A 17,980-nucleotide genomic window follows, 5' to 3' on the forward strand; every position below is an offset into this window, starting at 1 on the left:
CTCACCTTCACAGCATCGCCAAGATCTGCCCATTCCTCTCCATCCAAACTGCTACCTTGCTGGTACAAGCTCTCATCATATCCCGACTGGATTATTGCATCAGCCTCCTTCCTGATCTCCCATCCTCCTGTGTCTTTCCACTCCAGTCTATTCTTCATTCCGCTGCCCGGATCATCTTTCCACAGAAATGCTCTGGGCATGTCACTCCCCTCCTCAAAAATCTCAGGCGGTTGGTTGCCTATCAAGTTTTGCCTGAAACAAAAACTCCTCACTCTTGGCTTCGAAGCTCTCCATCCCCCTGCCCCCTCCTACCTCACCTCCCTCCTCTCCTTCTAAAGCCCACCCCGTACACTCCGCTCCTCTGCCTCTATCCTCCTCACGGTCCCTTCTTCTCCCCTGTCCCGCCGTCGACCCCTGGCCCAGGTCCTCCCGCTGTCCTGGAACGCCCTCCCTCCTCACCTCCGCCAAACTAACTCTTCCCCTCTTCAAAGCCCTCCTGAGAGCTCACCTCCTCCAGGAGGCCTTCCCAGACCGAGCCCTCCCTTTCCCTCCGCTCCTCCTCCCCATTCCCCCCACTCCCTCCCTCTGCTCTTCCTCCTTGCCCTCCCCACGGCACTTGTGCATATTTGTATATATTGTTTATTACTCTATTTATTTTGCTAATGATGTGTATATCTCTATGATTCTATTTATCTTGATGATATTGACGCCAGACTACTTGTTTTGTTTTGTTGTCCGTCTCCCCCGTTTAGACTGTGAGCCCGGTGTTGGGCAGGGATCGTCTCTGTTGCCGAATTGTACATTCCAAGCGCTTAGTGTAGTGCTCTGCACATAGTAAGCGCTCAATAAATACGAACGAGTGAATGAATTTAGGATAAAATGTAGTCACTTTGGAGTGCCTCACTATTTAGATTGCTACATAGAATACTCTCCCCACGCCCACAGTGTGATCTCATCGAGGCCAGGGATCGTCTCTCTTTATTAGTATATTGTACTTTCCCAAGTGTTCAGTACAGTGCTCTGCACACAGTAAGCGCTCAATAAATACGACTGAATGGAGTAGATTTGCATCCTAGATACAGACCGGGAGGAAACGCTATCCAAATCGATCTGAATTTTGGAGTGGGCGGAGAATAAGTTTATAAATTTCAATGGAAGAGTTTGGTGTCTCTCCGGTGGGGGGGAGGTTGCTGAAAGAGGACCACGGCCTGCTAATTCCGTTGACTTGTCCTCTCTCAAGCGCTCAGCGCAGTGCTCCGCAGCTCTCACTGAATAGCAGTGATTGATGGACCCAAAGGCGAAAGGCCTGCGAGAAGAGAGCAGTGCAGGAAGAGGCTGGGGGCGGGAAGGCGTGCGGAGGGCAGCCGGGCTGGAGGGCTAGGGGCTTGGGGGGGGTCCGGGGGAGTCCGGGCTCCTCGGCTCCGCCTGCAGGAGGCCCGGACCCCGGACCCCCGGACCCCCGGGCCCAGCCCAGACCCGATGAACCGGACCGGCGGGTTCTCCGGGGGTGGCTCCCGGCCTGGGAGAGGTGGGGCTGCCCCCGTCCCCTGCGACACCGCCCTGCCCTCTCCCTTTCCCCTCTTTCCCCCTTCTGTCTCCCCTTCCCCTTTCCCCTCTCTTGTCTCCCCTTCCCCTTTCCCCTCTCTTGTCTCCCCTTCCCCTCTCTCCCCCCTCCTGTCTCCCCTTCCCTTCTCTCCCCCTCCTGTCTTCTCTTCCCCTTTCCCCCTCCTGTCTCCCCTTCCCTTCTCTCCCCTTCCCCTTTCCCCCCTCCTGTCTTCCCTTCCCCTTTCCCCCCCTCCTGTCTCCCCTTCCCCTTTCCTGTCTCCCCTTCCCCTCTCCCCCCCTCCTGTCTCCCCTTCCCCTTTCCCCCCTCCTGTCTCCCCTTCCCCTTTCCCCCCTCCTGTCACCCCTTCCCCTTTCTCCCCCCTCCTGTCTCCCCTTCCCCTCTGTCCCCCTCCTGCCTCTCCTCCCCCTCTCTCCCCCCTCCTGCCTCCCCTTCCCCTCTCTCCCCCACCTGTCTCCCCTTCCCTTCTCTCCTCCTCCTGTCTCCCCTTCCCCTCTCCCTCACCTCCTGTCTCCCCTTCCCCTGTCTCCCCTTCCCCTGTCTCCCCCCTCCTGTCTCCCCTTCCCTTCTCTCCCCCCCACCTGCCTCCCCTTCCCTGAGAAGCAGCGTGGCTCGGTGGAAAGAGCATGGGCTTAGGAGTCAGAGGTCGTGGGTTCTAATCCCAGCTCCGCCACTTGTCTTCCCCCCCCCCCCCACCCCCGCGCTCCGGGGGCTGCCCCGAGCCGCAGCCTTTCCCGCCCTTTCCCCGCCCCCCCCGAGGGGAGAGGGAACCCCCAGCCCCCACCAATCACAGTCCGAGAACCTCAGCGGGGGCGGGAACTCCCTCAGCAATTCGACCAATCACAGCTCGAGGACCTCAGAGCGCCACGCCCCCTCGGGACCGACCAATCACCGGCCCGGAATACTAGCAGCGGGAGCGCTCACACACACATACACACTAACCCCCCCGTCACTCCTCCCGAGACAGGCCCCTGGATGGACCAATCACCGTCCCAGAATAGGGCATCGCCCCGCCCCCGGGCCCACCTCCGACCAATCACAGTCCCCAAGCTTCTGGGCTTCTTCTTTAATGAAACATCAAAGAGCGAGTGGGGTCCTCCGCATGCTGGCCCTGGGGCCCAGGCAGTCCCAGCGGGGGTCAGGGTGGTCTCTCCCGCTGCCCTCTCGCCCGGGCCTGGGAGGCGGGAGGACCTGGGTTCTCCTCCCGGCCCTGCCACTTGTCCGCTGTGTGACCTGGAGCCAGTCACCTAACTTCTCTGGGCCTCAGCGACCCCCATCTGTCAAATGGGGATGAAGACGCTGAGGCAAGTCACTTCACTGGGCCTCAGTTCCCTCATATGGGCATTAAGACTGTGAGCCCCACGTGGGACAACCCGATCACCTTGTATCCCCCACCCCCGGCGCTTAGAACAGTGCTTTGCACATAGTAAGCGCTTAACAAACACCATCATTATCATTAACTTCTCTGTACCGAGGTGACCTCATCTATAAAATGGGGATTAAGAAGTGGGAGCCCCCGTCAAAATGCGGATTAAGACTGTGAGCCCCACGCGGGCCGGGGACTGTGTCCAACCTGATTATCTTGTAACTATCCCAGCGCTTAGAACAGTACCTGGCACACAGCAAGCGCTTAACAAATACCACAATTACTATTAGGACTGGCTCTGCCCCCCCCCCCCCCCGACCCGCGCCCGCCACCCCCACCCTCCCTCTCCCCTCCACCTCATCCGGCTCCCAGCACACTCCGCAGAGGAGACGAGGGCGGAGGACGCGGGGCACGAAACAGGGAGGAGGGGGCCCCGGGGTGGGGTCGGAGGGCGGCCGGAGGGGGCGCCGGCAAGAGGGGGGCACGAGGAGGCCGTCACGGCTCGGACGGGGTCAGGGCGTTGGAACGGGACGAGACGGCCCGGCGGGCTCAGAGGAAGAGGGCCGGCGGAGGGGGCAGGGCCGGGGCGGGCCAGGCGGGGAGCTCGGGGGCGAGGCCCTCCAGGGTGGTCCCGTGGGTGCGCTGGTGCCGGGCCAGGTGGGTCTTGCGGCTGAAGCTCTTGCCGCACTGGGGGCAGGGGAAGGGCCGGGAGCCCGTGTGCACGGCCTGGTGGCGCACGAGGTTGGTCTTGGAGCCGAAGTTCTTGCCACAGATGGCGCAGCCGTAGGGCCGGGTGCCGGTGTGCACCGCCTGGTGCCGGCCCAGGTGGGACTTCCGGCTGAAGCCGCGGCCGCACTGCGGGCAGGCGAAGGGCCGGGCCCCGCTGTGGGCCTTGGTGTGGGCGATGAGGTTGGGCCGGGAGCTGAAGCGGCGGCCGCACTGGGCGCAGGCGAAGGGCCGCTCGCCGGTGTGCACCCGCCGGTGCCGGACCAGGTGCTGGCTGTGGGTGAAGCCGCGCCCGCAGTCCGGGCAGGCGAAGGGGCGCTCGCCCGTGTGGGTGCGCTGGTGGGTGGTCAGGTTGGGCTTGTGGCTGAAGCCCTTGCCGCAGTGCGGGCAGGCGAAGGGCTTGACGCCGGCGTGGGTGCGCAGGTGGGCGGCCAGGTGGCGTTTGTCGCCGAAGCCGCGCCCGCACTCGGCGCACTGGAAGGGGCGGCCTTCGCGGTGCAGCCGCTGGTGGGAGGCCAGGTTCTTCTTCCAGCCGAACCGCTTGCCGCAGTCGGCGCAGGCGAAGGGCTTGGGCCCCGGCGGGGAGGGGGCGGGCGAGGGCGCGGGGTCCCCGGGCGCGGCGGGGGCGGCGGCGGCGTGCACCCGCTGGTGCCGCACCAGGTGCTGCTTGTGGGTGAAGCTGCGGCCGCACTGGGCGCACTGGTAGGGCCGCTCGCCCGTGTGGATGCGCTGGTGGCGGATCAGGTGGGTCTTCTTGCGGAAGCGCTTCTCGCACTCGGGGCAGGGGAAGGGCCGCTCGCCCGTGTGGGTCTTCTGGTGGGAGCCCAGGTGGATCTTCTGGCTGAAGCGCTTGCCGCAGTCCGGGCAGGGGTAGGGCCGCTCGCCGGTGTGCGTCCGCTGGTGCCGCACCAGGTGGGCCTTCTTGCTGAAGCGCTTCCCGCACTCGGGGCAGGGGAAGGGCCGCTCGCCCCGGTGGCTGCGCTGGTGGGCGAGCAGGTGGGCCCGCTGGCCGAAGCTGCGGCCGCAGTCGGGGCAGGCGCACGGGCCCTCCCCCCGGTGCAGCCGCTGGTGCAGCCGCAGGGTGAACTGGTCCCGGAAGCGCCGCTCGCACTCGCCGCAGCCGAAGGGCTTCTCCCCGGCCGGGGGCCAGGGCGGCAGGGCCAGCCCGGCCAGGGGCCCCAGCCCGCCGGGCTCCAGCTTGCAAGGGGTGGCCGCCAGGGTCCCCAGGTCCGGAGCCGGCAAGAGCTGCGGGAGGTGCCGGGACCACTCCTCCTCCTCCGCCCCTTCCTCCTGCTCCTCTTCCACCTTCACCTTCCGGATCATCCATTCGTCTCCTGGGAAGAATAATAATAATAATGATAACCGGGGTACTTGTTGAGCACTTACTATGGGCCGGACGCTGTACTAAGCGCTGGGGTGGACCCAAGGTATTGGGTTGGACGCAGTCCCTGTCCCACCTGGGGCTCACGGTCCCAATCCCCTTTTTACAGAGGAGGTAGCTGAGGCACAGAGAAGCGAAGTGACTTGCCCAAGGTCACCCAGCAGGCCACAGGCGGAGCCAAGGGTAGCGGTGGCAGTGGGGGGTTTGTGACCTGCAGGCCTTTCCCGGATGAGGGACCAGGGCTGACTGGGCTCCTTCCGTGGCTGGGCCTTGGTGGTGACCAAAACCGCGTGGACTGGGCCAAGGTCAGTCAGTCAATGATATTTACTGAGCCCTTATTGTGTGAAGAGCACTGTACTAAGCGCCTAGGAGAGGACTAAAGAACAATAAACAGATGCCACGGAGAGGCCTGCCCTCGGGTACGGCTTCCTCCGGGGCCCCTCCCCGTTCTCGGAGGGCCTGCCTTCTCCCCTCTCTTGCCCTCCGGCTTGGGGGTCCCGATAGAGGATGGACAGCCCATTAGGGCTCTACTGTCCCCTCCAACAGTCCCCAAGGCAGTGGGATCATTTTCTGGGAAGAAAGAGGGGGCGTAGCCCATCCCCCCTCTGTGCCACTCCCCACCACGCCCACTCCTGCCCATCCCAGCCTCCTCCAGGCAGAAGAGCGATGAGATCAGTGATTCTCAACCTGAGGTACAGGGTATCTCCCCTCCCCAACAAGCAGGCCACGGGTGGGTTTCCTGGAAGCCCTGGGGTACAGCTGAGACTCCCAGGAGGACGTTAGGGGGGAGACCGAGGATCCCAATATCTGAAGCGTTTGGTTTGAAGCCGTAAAATCCTTGCGCCACTCCCTCCCGGCTCCACTTTCCCGGCTGACCGTACCCACTCCCTCCCCACTGCTCTCATGCCCTAGTGGAAAGAACCCGGGCCTGAGAGTCAGAGGACATGGATTCTAATCTCAGATTTGCCACATGTTTGCTCTGTGACCTCGGAGGAGTCACTTAACTTCTCTGGGCCTCCGTTCTCTTATCTTTCAAATGCGGATTAAGACTGAGCCCCACGTGGGATGGGGACCGTGTCTAATCTGATTATCTTCTATCTACCCCGGCATTTGGAACAGTGCTTGGCACATAGTACGTGCTTATCAAATACCACAATTATTATTATTATTTCCTCTCCCCCACATGGCTGTGCCCACTCCCGCCCGCCTCCACCCTCCCGTGTGGCTGTGCCCACTCCCTCCCCACTGCTCTCGTGACCGAATGGAAAGAGCATGAGCCTGGAAGTCAGAAGATGTGGGTACTGATCCCAGATCTGCCACTTGTCTGATGTGTGACCTTGGGCAAGTCACTTATCATCTCTGGGCCTCAGTTCCCTTATCTGTAAAATGAGGATTAATACTGTGAGCCCCTTGTGGGGCAGGGACTGTGACCAACCTGATTACTTTCTATCTACCCCTGCGCTTAGTACAGTGCTTGGCACATAGTAAGTGCTTAACAAATGTCACAATTATTATTACTGCTCTCCCCCACGTGGCTGTGCCCACTCCCTCCCCCCTCCACTCTCCCATGTGACCATGCCCACTCCCCACCCTCTCCCCTCTATGTGGTCATGCTCGCTCCCCCCTCTGCTCTCCCCCACATAGCCATGCTCACTCCCTCCCCCCTCCACTCTGCCATGTGACTGTGCTCTCCCCTCCCTCCCCCGGGCAGTGCCCACTCCCTCCCCTCCTATTCTGCCATGTGACTCTTCTTACTCTCCCCATCCCCCTTCCCACCCACCCTGCTCTCCCCAACATGGTTGCCCTCTCCCCACTCCATCTCCATAAGGCTGTGCCCTCTGCTCCCTCCTTCCCCCATCTCCACTCCCTCTCTGAGAGCAGTGCCCACTCACCTGAGCCATTGTCTGGGGCTCTTTCTTCGACAGGCGGCACCTGGTCCTGGGCCCAAGGCTCTTCTCGGGGCTCCGTCTGATCAGCCATCTCCAAAGGCACCCGTGGGGTATCCTGCCCCGGACAGAGTGGCGAGCTTTAGCTCTCCCTGCCCGCTTCCCTCCTTCCTCTCTCCCCACCAGCTCCTGCCTCACCATGGTCAGCAGTGGGGTTGGAAATTTGGGCGGGGGGGGGGCGGTTGGTCGACCAGGCTGCTCCACGGCTGACACCGGAGAGGGGACGGACCATCCCGAAAGTAGCTTTGGGATTGCCCTGCGCTCACCCGGTTGAGGGAGGAGGCACCCAGCTGGCTCCAGGACGAACCCGAGCAGACGGTGTTGCAATATAGTACGCTGTGGGTACACACACCCACAGTTGCACACAGGGGCCCCTCTCTAGGGGGAAAGGAGTTAAGTGCTTTGGGATCCTTTGTGGCAGGAAGGTTTCCTTTGGTCCTAGGAAGAGGGTCATGGGCTGGAAACCTCAGGGGGCGAGGCGGGTTGGGAGGCCATGGGACTGCGGCCACTTGAGCTGGAGTTAAGCACGGGAGCGAGTCGCCCACCCTGGAGTCGGAGTCGAGGGGTCACAGAGATTCAATCTTCCTGAGAGCAGGGTCTCCTGGGAGCCCTTCAGCCCCCTGACAGGTCCGGTCAGCCCCTCAGACCCATCTCCCACAGGACCCTCCACCACCCTGGCAGCTTTCGGTCCGCTCTGAACCGCAGGTGGGGAAACTGAGCCCCTGAGCCTCTCTCCCTCTGGGAGAGAAACCCCTTACCAAGCCCCAGCCCCATCCAAGACCCACCTCCTTTTTGGGGGGCCAGGCTGGGGGTCGGGGTGTTAGCTGGTGCTCTGCGTGGGAGAGTGCTTGAAGGGGTGGGGGAGTCCTAGGGGCCAGGCCAATGAAACCGGAGCCCCCAGCCGGGATGAGGCAGGGGACTCTGTGCCCGGGACCCTGGCCAGGGTCTCCTTGCCTCCTGGGTATGTGCCCAACAATGTTTGGCGGCTGCCTCCTGGGGCCCGGGGCCCAGCTGGGGTGGGAAGAGGACAATTGTGAAGGGGAGGGCCGGAAGGAGCCCCCCACTCACAGGGTCTTCACAGGAAGTGGCCCTTACTTCCTCTTTTGGGAGACACCCTCCCTCTGCCACCCCTGCATGACCCACACTTCCCAGAGGGTCCCGTCCTCTCCCCACTGTGGCCCCCCAAATCCCCCCACCCAACCTCCCCCGGCAGAGGCCTCCTTCTCCCTCCCCCAACCCTCCCTCCCTCTTCTCCCCGCGGCTGAATTCCCTCCCCCTCCCTAATCTTTCTGGCTTCTTTCCCTGGGCCCCTCCTCTCCCCACCCATCCCCAGGCTTCCAGTCTCCCTCCTCTTCCCCGATCCCTCCCCTTTCCCTTCCCTCCCCCTCCTCCCCTTCCTCCTCTCTCCTCCCATCCCCAGGCTTCCAAACCTCCCCTCACCCCTCCCTATCCTCCCCTTCCTCTTCTCTCCTCCATCCCCAGGCTTCCAAACCTCCCCTCCCCTCTCCCTGATCCCTCCCCTCCCCCCCTTCCTCCTCTCTCCTCCCATCCCCAGGCTTCCAGTCTCCCTCCCCTTCCCTGATCCCTCCCCTCCCCCCCCCCTCCTGGCCCTCTCCTCCCCCTCTCTTCCCTTTTCCTAATCTCCAACTGCCCTCCCCACCCCTCCGGCTCCCCCCAGCCATTTTCCTCCCCTCCGGCTTCCTCCCTCCCATTCAGGCTCTGCTCTCCCCAATCTCTTCCTAGGGTCCCCCCACCCCACCTCCTTCATGGCATATTCTCCTTCCCCCATATTCCCCTCCCAAATCTCCCAGGCTGCTCTCCCCTCCCCCCACCCCCTTGCCCATCCCCTCCCCAGGCTCTGCCTGCCCGCCTCCCTCCTTCTCCTCTCCTCCCCCTCCCATTGCCCCCCTCCCCACTCTCTCCCCCTCCTCCCCCTTTGTCTTCCCTCTTCCTCCTCCTCCTTTGCCCTCCCCCTTTTTCTTCCTCCATCTCTCCCCTCCCCCTCCTCTCTCCCTGCTCCCTTTCCTCCCCATCCGCCCCCTCCCTTTTCCCTCTCCCTGTTTTCTTCTCCCTCTTGCCACTTTCCTCCTCTCCCTCCTTCCCCTCCTCTCCTCCCCTTCCTTCTCTTTTCCTTTCCTCTCTCCACTCCTCCCTTTTCCCTCTCCCTCCTTTCTCACTCTCCCCCTCCCTCCTCCCACTCCCTCATCCCCTTATTCTCTCCCTTCCTTCCATCCTCTCTTTCCCTGTTCACTCCTTTTTTCTCCTCTTCCCTCCCCCACCCATCTCCCTTTTCCCTCCCTTCTCCTCCCTTCCTTCCTCCTCACCTCTCTTTCTTCCCACTTACTTCCCCATCCTCTCCCCTCCCTTCCCCACCTCCTCTCCCCCTCCCCATGTCCTTCACTCCCTCTCTCCATGTCCTTCACTCCCTCTTTCTCCCCACCTCCTCTCCCTCTTCCTCCCCACCTTCTCTTTCCCCTTCCTTCTCCACCTCCTTCCCCACCTCCTCTCCCCCTCCCCATGTCCTTCACTCCCTCTCTCCATGTCCTTCACTCCCTCTCTCTCCCCACCTCCTCTTCCCTCTTCCTTCCCCACCTCCTCTCCCCTTCCCTCCCCACCTCCTCCCCCCCCCCCCAGCCTCTTTTCTTCCCTCCCTCCCCATTCCCACCAGCCTGGACTCTCCTCCCTTCAGCAGCTCAGTCTTCCCTTCCCCCACAGTCTTCCCCCTCATTGAGCCACTAGCTCTTCCCCTCCCCCTCTTGCCTATTCCTACTCCACTGTCTCCCCTTCCTTTGTCTCACCCCCCCATCTTGTGGGGGGGGCTCCTATTGACCCCCCTTCCAAATTCACCATTCCCCAGTCTCTCCTCTCCCTCACCCCTACCCCTGCTGTCTCTTTTCCCTTTTCCCCCTGGGACCCTCTCCCTCTCCAGACCTCTACTGCCCTTCTGCCCCTTCCCCTTTTGAATCTCGTTGCCCCACCGTGCTCCTGTCAAGGTAGAGAGCCCCTCCCTCAGCCCCCGCTTCCCACCCAGCCCAGTAGACTCCTGAGCCCTTTCTTCTCCCCCAAACCCCGCTCCCTCCCTTCTTTCTTCCAGAATCCTACCACCTCCCTCTCCTTCTCCCTGATGGATCCCTGCTCCCCCTCCCCCTACTCTCTTCCCCTTCTCTCCCTCTAAATCCCCTGATCTCTCTCCCCCAAACTCCCCTCCTTCCTCTCTCTCTCTCACACTCCCCACCCCCATCTCTCCCCCAAACCTTCCCCATCATCCCTCCCCTCTCCCAAGACCCTGCTCCTCCCTCCCAGACCCTGCTCTCTCTTCCCTCAGATCCCCTCCCCCCATAGGCCCCCCAACTCTCTCCCTCTTTCCCTAGACTCTCCTCCCCCCATCTCCCTCAGACTCCCCTCCTCTCTCTTTCCCAGACCCCCACTCCCTCCCTCTTCCCCCCACCCCCTCAACCTTCCTCTTTCCCCAGACCCCCCTCCCTGCCTCTTTCCTCCAGACCCCTGACCCTCCCTCTTTCCTCCAGACCCCCTCCCTGACTCTTTCCTTCAGATCCCCGACCCTCCCTCTTTCCTCCAGACCCCCACCCTTCCCTCCTTCCCCAGCCTTTCTCCCTCCCTCTTTCCCCCAGACCCCACACTCCCCTTTTCCCAGACCCCCTCTCCCTCCCTCTTTCCCCAGACCCCCATCTCTCCCTCTTTCCTCCAGACCCCAACCCCCTTCTTTCCCCAGACCCTCCCTCTTTAATGATGATGGCATTTGTTAAGCACTTACTATGTGTCAAGCACTGTTCTAAGCGCTGGGCACTAGACCCCCTCTCCCTCCCTCTTTCCTCCAGACCCCCACCCTTCCCTCCTTCCCCAGCCCCCTCCCTCTTTCCCCAGACCCCCTCCTTCCCCATACCCCCATCTCTCCCTCTTTCCTCCAGCCCCCCACCCCCTTCTTTCCCCAGACCCTCCCTCTTTAATAATGATGGCATTTGTTAAACACTTACTATGTGTTAAGCACTGTTCTAAGCGCTGGGCACTAGACCCCCCTCTTCCTCCCTCTTTCCCCAGACCCCCCTCCTTCCCCAGACCCCCGCCCCTCCCTCTTTCTTCCAGCCCCTCTCCCTCCCTCTTTCCCCCATACCTCCACCCCCTCTTTCCCCCAGACCCTCACCCCTACCTCTTTCCCCCAGACCCCCACCCCTTTCTCCCCAGACCCCCTCCCCCCTTCTTTCCCCAGATCCCCTCTCCCTCCCTTTTCCCCCCAGGCCGCCCTTTCCCCAGACCCCCACCCCCCTTTCCCCAGGACCCTTTTCCCTCCTCTTCCCCCAGCCCCTCACCCCTCCCTCCTTCCCCAGCCCCCCTTTCCCCCAGCCCCCCACCCCTTCTTTCTCTAGACCCCCTTTCCCCCTTCTTTCCCCAGACCCCCCTCCCTCTGTCCCCCAGACCCCCACCCCCCTCTTTCTCTAGACCCCCTCCCTCTCTCTTTCCCCCAGACCCCCTCTCCTTTCCCCAGGACCCTTTTCCCTCCTCTTCCCCCAGCCCCTCACCTCTCCCTCCTTCCCCAGCCCCCTTCCCTCTCTCCCCCAGACCCCCATCCCTTCTTTCTCCAGACTCCCTTCTTTCCCCCTTCTTTCCCCAGACCCCGCTCCCTCTCTCCCCCCGACCCCCACCCCCCTCTTTCTCTAGACCCCCTCCCTCTTTCCCCCAGACCCCCACCCCTCCCCAGACCCCCCTCCCCACGGGATCCCGCCCCCGGACCCCAGTCCTCCCTAACCCCCAGGAGGGGGAGAGGGGGAGAGCCTTAGCCCCCCGCCCTCTGCCCCCTGGGGGAAACTGTCACCGGCGCCCAACTGACTCGTGTTCGCGCCTGTGTCTGTGTGTCTGTGGCCGGGTGTCTGTGCGTGCGGGGGGGTGTGTATGTGTGTGTGTGTGTGTGTGTGTGTGTTAGGGGCAGCCGGAGCTCCGTCCCCCCGGTCCTTACCTGGCAGGAGGGCGGCGGGCAGGCGGGCAGGCCCCTCCCTCCCTCCCGACCCCGGGCGGACCCAGGCGTCCGGGCTCCCCTCTCCCTCCACCCGGGCCTACAATGGCGCCGGCAGCCTGCAGCTCCGCTGCGGACGGGACCCACCGATCGACCGACCGACCGACCGACCGACGGTCCGACCGACCGACAGACAGCCAGCCCGGCGGCTCCGAAACTTCCCGGGGAGGGGAGGGGAGGGAGAGAGAGGGACGGGGGGGGAGGGGCAGGGGAGGGGCAGGGGAGAGGGAGGAAGAGGAAGAGAGGGGGAGGGGAGGAAGGGAAGAGGGCAGGGCTGGGGGGTCACTGCCGGGGGGGAGGGGCTGCAGATGGGAAAATGGGGGAGGGGGGAAAGGGGAACCACAGAGGGAGGGGCGGGGACACGGGGCCGTCAGTAGCCACCACGGGACACTGACAATTGAGGGGGGGAGATGGGGAGGTGGGAGGGGGCTTCGTGCCTGTTTCTGTGTGTGTGTGTGTGTGAGAGAGAGAGAGAGAGGCACATGCTCAGAGAGAGAGATGCCCCCACGTCCGTGTCTGCCTGTCTTTTGTGCATGGGACAATCACTGTCAAATGGGGATGAAGACCCGGAGCCCCACCTGGGACCACCTGATGACCTCGGATCTACCCCAGCGCTTAGAAAGGTGCTGGCCGCATCGTCAGCGCTTAACAAATGCCGGCATGGTTGCTCATTCATTCCATAGTATCTATTGAGCGCTTACTGTGTGCGGAGCACTGTACTAAGCGCTTGGAACGGACGATTCGGCAACAGATATGGTCATTATTACCGTGGATATTTGGGTCCGAGGGTCTGAGGGAATGGCACGGCCCAGGGAGAGGGAACTGTCCCTCCACACCTCACCGCCCCGGTGCCTGTGAGGCTGTGCGTCTGTGTATGTAATAATAAGAATAATAAGGGTATTTGTTAAGCGCCTGCTATGTGCCGAGCACTGTTCTAATATATACCTATATAGATATATAGTCATGGGGCTGCTCGGGTGCTTCACTGCAATCGTCTGCCCGTCTGCGACTTCCCTCATAATAACGACGGTATTTGTTAAGCGCTTACTATGTGACGAGCACCGTTCCCTTATCCTCGACCGACAAGATATAGGACACTGCCCTTGTGCGGATGGGCAGCCGTCTCGGTAATGTGACTGCCCCTGTGTGCTAATAATAATAATAGCAATAATAACGATGTTTCGTTAAGCGCTTACTTTGTGCCGAGCACTGTTCCCTTATCCTCTTACGTGACTGACGAGATATAGGAGATTGCCCTTGTGTGGATGGGCGGGCCGTCTAGGTGTATGCAACGGCCCTTGTGTGCTTATAATAATAATGATGACGATGATGGTATCTGTTAAGCGCTTACTATGTGCCGAGCCCTGTTCTAATCGCTGGGTTACATATAAGGTAATCAGGTTGATCCACTTGGGGCTCACAGTCTTCATCCCCATTTTACAGATGAGGTAACAGAGAAGTGAAGTGACTTGCCCAAAGTCACACAGCTGATAATCGGCAGAGCTGGGATTAAAACCCACGACCTCTGACTCCCAAGCCCCTGCTCTTTCACTAAGCGTGGCTACATAGAAGCAGCGTGGCTCAGTGGAAAGAGCCCGGGCTTGGGAGTCAGAGGTCGTGGGTTCGAATCTTGGCTCCGCCACGTGTCAGCTGGGTGACTGTGGGCAAGTCACTAAACTTCTTGGTGCCTTGTACCTCATCTGTAAAATGGGAATTAACTGTGAGCCTCAAGTGGGGCAACCTGATGACCCTGTATCTATCTACCCCAGTGCTTAGAACAGTGCTCTGCACATAGTAAGCGCTTAACAAACACCAACATTATTATTATGTGATTGCCTGCATAAATGTGATTGCCTTGTGCATTTGAGATTGTCTGCACACGTGTGTTCTTTTTATTTCATGATATTTTAGTGTTCACTATGTGCCAGGCACTGGACTAGGTGCAAGCTAATCAGGTTGGACGCAGTCCCTGTCCCACATGGGCTCACAGTCTTCATCCCCATTTTTTAGATGAGGCAACTGAGGCACAGAAAAGTGAAGTGACTTGCCTAAGGTCACACAGCAGACAAGTGACAGATCCCGGATTAGAAGTCCTTCTGACTTCCAGACTTGCTCAATCCACTAGACTCCGCTGCTTCTTATGTGATTGTTCATGTGTGTTTGTGACTCCCAGTGTATGTGACACTGTCTGCACATGTGATTGCCCATGTTTACTTGTGGTTCCTTTCAAAACCTTATCAAAGGCCCATCTCCTCCAAGAGGCCTTCCCAGACTAAGCCCCACTTTTCCTCATCTCCTTCTCCCTTCTACGTCACCCGGACTCGCTCCCTTTCCTCTTCCCCGCACCCAGCCCCAGAGCACTTTTGTCCATATCTGTCGTTTTATTTATCCCTTTACTCTTCCCCTCTCCCAGCCCCATAGCACTTATGTACATATTTGTAATTTTGTTTACTTGTATCGATGTCCATTTCCCCCCCTCTAGACTGTGAGCTCACTGTGGGCAGGGAATGTCACTTTTTATTGTTGCATTGTACTTTCCCAAACGCTTAGTACAGTGCTCTGCACACAGTAAGCGCTCAATAAATAGGATTGAATGAATGAATATATGAGATTGTCTGCACATATGTGATTTCCCATGTGTATTTGGGACTGCCTGTGTCTGTGGGACTGCGCATATGTGATTGCCTCTGTGCATTTCAGACTTCCTGCCTGTGCCTGCCCTCCCATCTCCTAACCTCCCTCATGCAACATCCCCGGCCCAGAAACTCCACAAGGAAGGTTGACAGTCGGGAGTTGGGACCCCTGGCTCCTCCACGGACGAACCCTGGGCAAGTCCTGCCAGCTCAATGCCTCAGTATCCCCAAGCCTCCCCATCGCTCCCAACCCACCCTTTCCAGCCTAGCAGAGATGGGAAGTCTGGGTATTTCTTGCTTTGGCTAAAAGAATTTCAGTCCCACAGGGCTCCCGGCCTTGGTGGGAAAGAGGGGCTTTAATAATCATCATAATAATAATATTAATAGCTGTTGTATTTGTTAAGGACTTACTATGTGCCAGGCACTGTATTAAGCGCTGGGATCGATACACGGTAATCGGGTGGGAACCTATCCCTGTCCCACGTAGGGCTCACAGTCATAATCCCCATTTTACAGATGAGGTAACTGAGGAACAGAGAAATGTGAAGTGTAACCCTTGCCCAAGGATCACAGAGCAGACATGTGGCGGAGCTGGGATTAGAACCCAGGTCCTCTGACTTGCAGGTCCAGGCTCTTTCAACTAAGTCAGGTGGCCTCCCTACCTTAACTTCTCTGTGCCTCAGTTGGTTTATGTGATAAAAGGGGATTGAATACCTGTTCTCCCTTCCCCTTAGACTGTAAGTCCCTTCTGGGACAGGGACTGGTCCAATCTGCTTATATTGGATCTACCCCAGCGCTTAGTACAGTGCTTGGCACATAGTGAGAATTTAGCACCACAATTATTAGGATTCCCTGAATCCCTTCCCCGGTCTGGCCCGGTGCGGGGCGGGGTTCAGGAAGCAGTGTGGGCTAATGGATGGAGCATGGGCCTAGGAGTCAGAAAGGCCTGGGTTCTAATCCTGGCTCTGCCTCTTGTTTGCTGTGTGACCTTGGGCAAGTCACTTAACCTCTCTGGGCCTCAGTTACCTCACCTGTAAAATGGAGTTTAAGATTGTGAGCCCCATGTGGGACAGGGACTGTGTCCAACCCCATTTGCTTGTATCCGTTCCAGCGCTTAGAACAGTGCCTGACACATAGTAAGCGGTTAACAGATACCACAACTATTATTATTGTTATTATTATTACTTTCTTTCCCCTTCCTTCCCCTGGCTTTGACCTTGCCTCCTAACCCTCCCTCTATTTCTCCCCCATCCTCCTGTCCCATTCTCCTGGCAGCTGGTGCTGGTTGCCGGGAGATGGTTTTGCTACTTTTAGGTGGCTTTGCTCAGCCCCTGGAGGGTAGAAATTAAGCTGGTCTCCGAGGGGAAGAAGGGTCTGGTGTCTGGAAGTCTAATCCTATATTGAGTCTACTTCAGGGGAAAGACCGGGCCCTGCACCCCAGAGGCCAGGAGAATCCCCCTTTCTAAAGCCTTACGGAAGGCCCATCTCCTCCAGGAGGCCTTCTCTGATCGAAAGCCCCCTTTCCTCTTCTCCCACTCCCTTCTATGTCACCCCGACTTGCTGCCTTTATTCATCCCCCCTCCCAGCCCCACAGCACTTTTGTCTATATCTGTCATTTATTAATTTCTATTAATGTCTGTCTCCCCCTCTAGACTGTAAGCTCATTGTGGGCAGGGAATGTGTCTGTTTATTGTCCTATTGCCCTCTCCCAAGCATTTAGCCCAGTGCTCTGCACACAGTAAGCGCTCAGTAAATCTGATTGACTGACTGGCCGACCGATGGAGCCCCAGCCCGGCCCTGGAGGACTCTTCCTAGCCTGGACTCCCGGACGTCTCATAGCGGCGACACTGGATCGATCCCTTGGGCCGAGGAGTGGGGAATGGGGATGGGCGACCCACCAGGGTTGGGGGAGGCTGGTATGTGGGGAGCACGGGATCTCCTGGGTGAAGGCCTCCTAGCTGCTACCGAGCGGCCCTGGGCATCCCTAGCTGGCAGGAACCAGGATGTGGCCAGCAGGATTTCCTTTTGTGAACCCGGCCCCGGCACACCCCCGCCCCCCTCTCCGCCCCCTCCCTCCCCCCAAACCCGGATCTGCTGATCCTCCCATCCGGCTGGCTCACAGCGGGGCCGCAGAGGGCAGACCCGGGGCCCGGGGGGACGGAGGGACTACCCATCGGAGTTCCGGTTCTGGGCCGGCCCTCTCCGCTACCTCCAAGCCCACAGTTCTGCAGCTGGGGGGGGCTCCTGGGAGACCAGTGGTTCTAGGGGCCTGGTCCCTGGCAGACATAGACAGACACACACACACCCAGAGCCTCACACCCGGGCCCACGGACCCTCTCACATACCCACTCAGACACAGCACACATTCGGGGATGCTGAGATGCACGGCGGCTCATTCAAACACCCACTGTGCCCAGTAAGCATTCTGAGAATACCACTGATTGATTGATAATAACAATAATAATTATGGCATTTGTTAATTGACTGACACACCCTGGGAGACACACGCACACACACATAGGAGCACACGCGCACAGTCCCAGAGACCACATGATGCTGAGATGCACAATGGTTTGTTCGAAAACAGACTGGGATGGATGCCCACACAGTCACAGACAGATACAGTCACAGAAACACACACACAACGGGTGATACAAAGGCATGCAGACGTGCAGACACACTGGGACACGGACCCACACAGTGGGGACCCACACAGGAGCACACACAGACACACAACCGGGCACCAAGATCCACAGTGATACTGATGTGCGACAAGCTCTCGTTCAAATGCACACGCACTGTCACACTGGAGTACACACAACTACCTGAGAAAACTCCCTCTTTCTCCCACCCCGGGCTCGCTCTCACGCCTGTAGTCCCTCTCACCCCAGGGGGGAGTTTCGGGGGGGCACGGGGCAGAGAGCTGTGTCCTGTAAGAATTTGGTGGGGGCGAGGAGCACCAATCGGGATAGAGGCAGATGGTGCACGGGGGTGGGGCCGGGCTGGGGATAAAGCCCCCCGGCCACCCCTGGCGGCCCACTCCTCGCAGCCACCACGGACAGTGTCCGTGGCCGGACAGGAGGGGGACAGACGGACGCCCTGGACGTGGTGACGGTGGACGGATAGGCCGGAGTTGGGGCAAGGACAAGGCTAAAAGGCTGATGGTGGGGGGAGAGGGATGGATGGGTTGGGGTCAGATGGGAAGGGTGGCGGAAGGGAGGCGGTAAGTGGCTCTGGTGCTCTTCGGTGTCAGTCTGGCTGCTGTGCTAACAACCCGGTAACGAGGCCTCCGTATCCTGGCTCTCTTGCAGGTGGTACCGGAAGGGGGAGGCACC

The 17,980-nt window shown here is 60.0% G+C and overlaps 1 protein-coding gene across 1 annotated transcript; it reads right to left on the reverse strand.

Annotated features, from left to right (window-relative positions):
* Window positions 1-3,271: 3,271 nt before the first annotated feature.
* On the reverse strand, window positions 3,272-11,990 carry ZNF467 (zinc finger protein 467). The gene is made up of 3 exons (XM_029077578.2): window positions 11,956-11,990; window positions 6,930-7,041; window positions 3,272-4,990 (listed from the first exon to the last, which is right to left on the reverse strand). The coding sequence occupies exons 2-3, from the start codon at window positions 7,015-7,017 to the stop codon at window positions 3,480-3,482; spliced, it is 1,599 nt and encodes a 532-aa protein (XP_028933411.1). The 5' UTR covers window positions 7,018-7,041; window positions 11,956-11,990; the 3' UTR covers window positions 3,272-3,479.
* Between the last annotated feature and the right edge of the window lie 5,990 nt (window positions 11,991-17,980).

Source organism: Ornithorhynchus anatinus, chromosome 13 (genome assembly GCF_004115215.2).
Source record: "Ornithorhynchus anatinus isolate Pmale09 chromosome 13, mOrnAna1.pri.v4, whole genome shotgun sequence".
NCBI lineage: Eukaryota > Metazoa > Chordata > Mammalia > Monotremata > Ornithorhynchidae > Ornithorhynchus > Ornithorhynchus anatinus.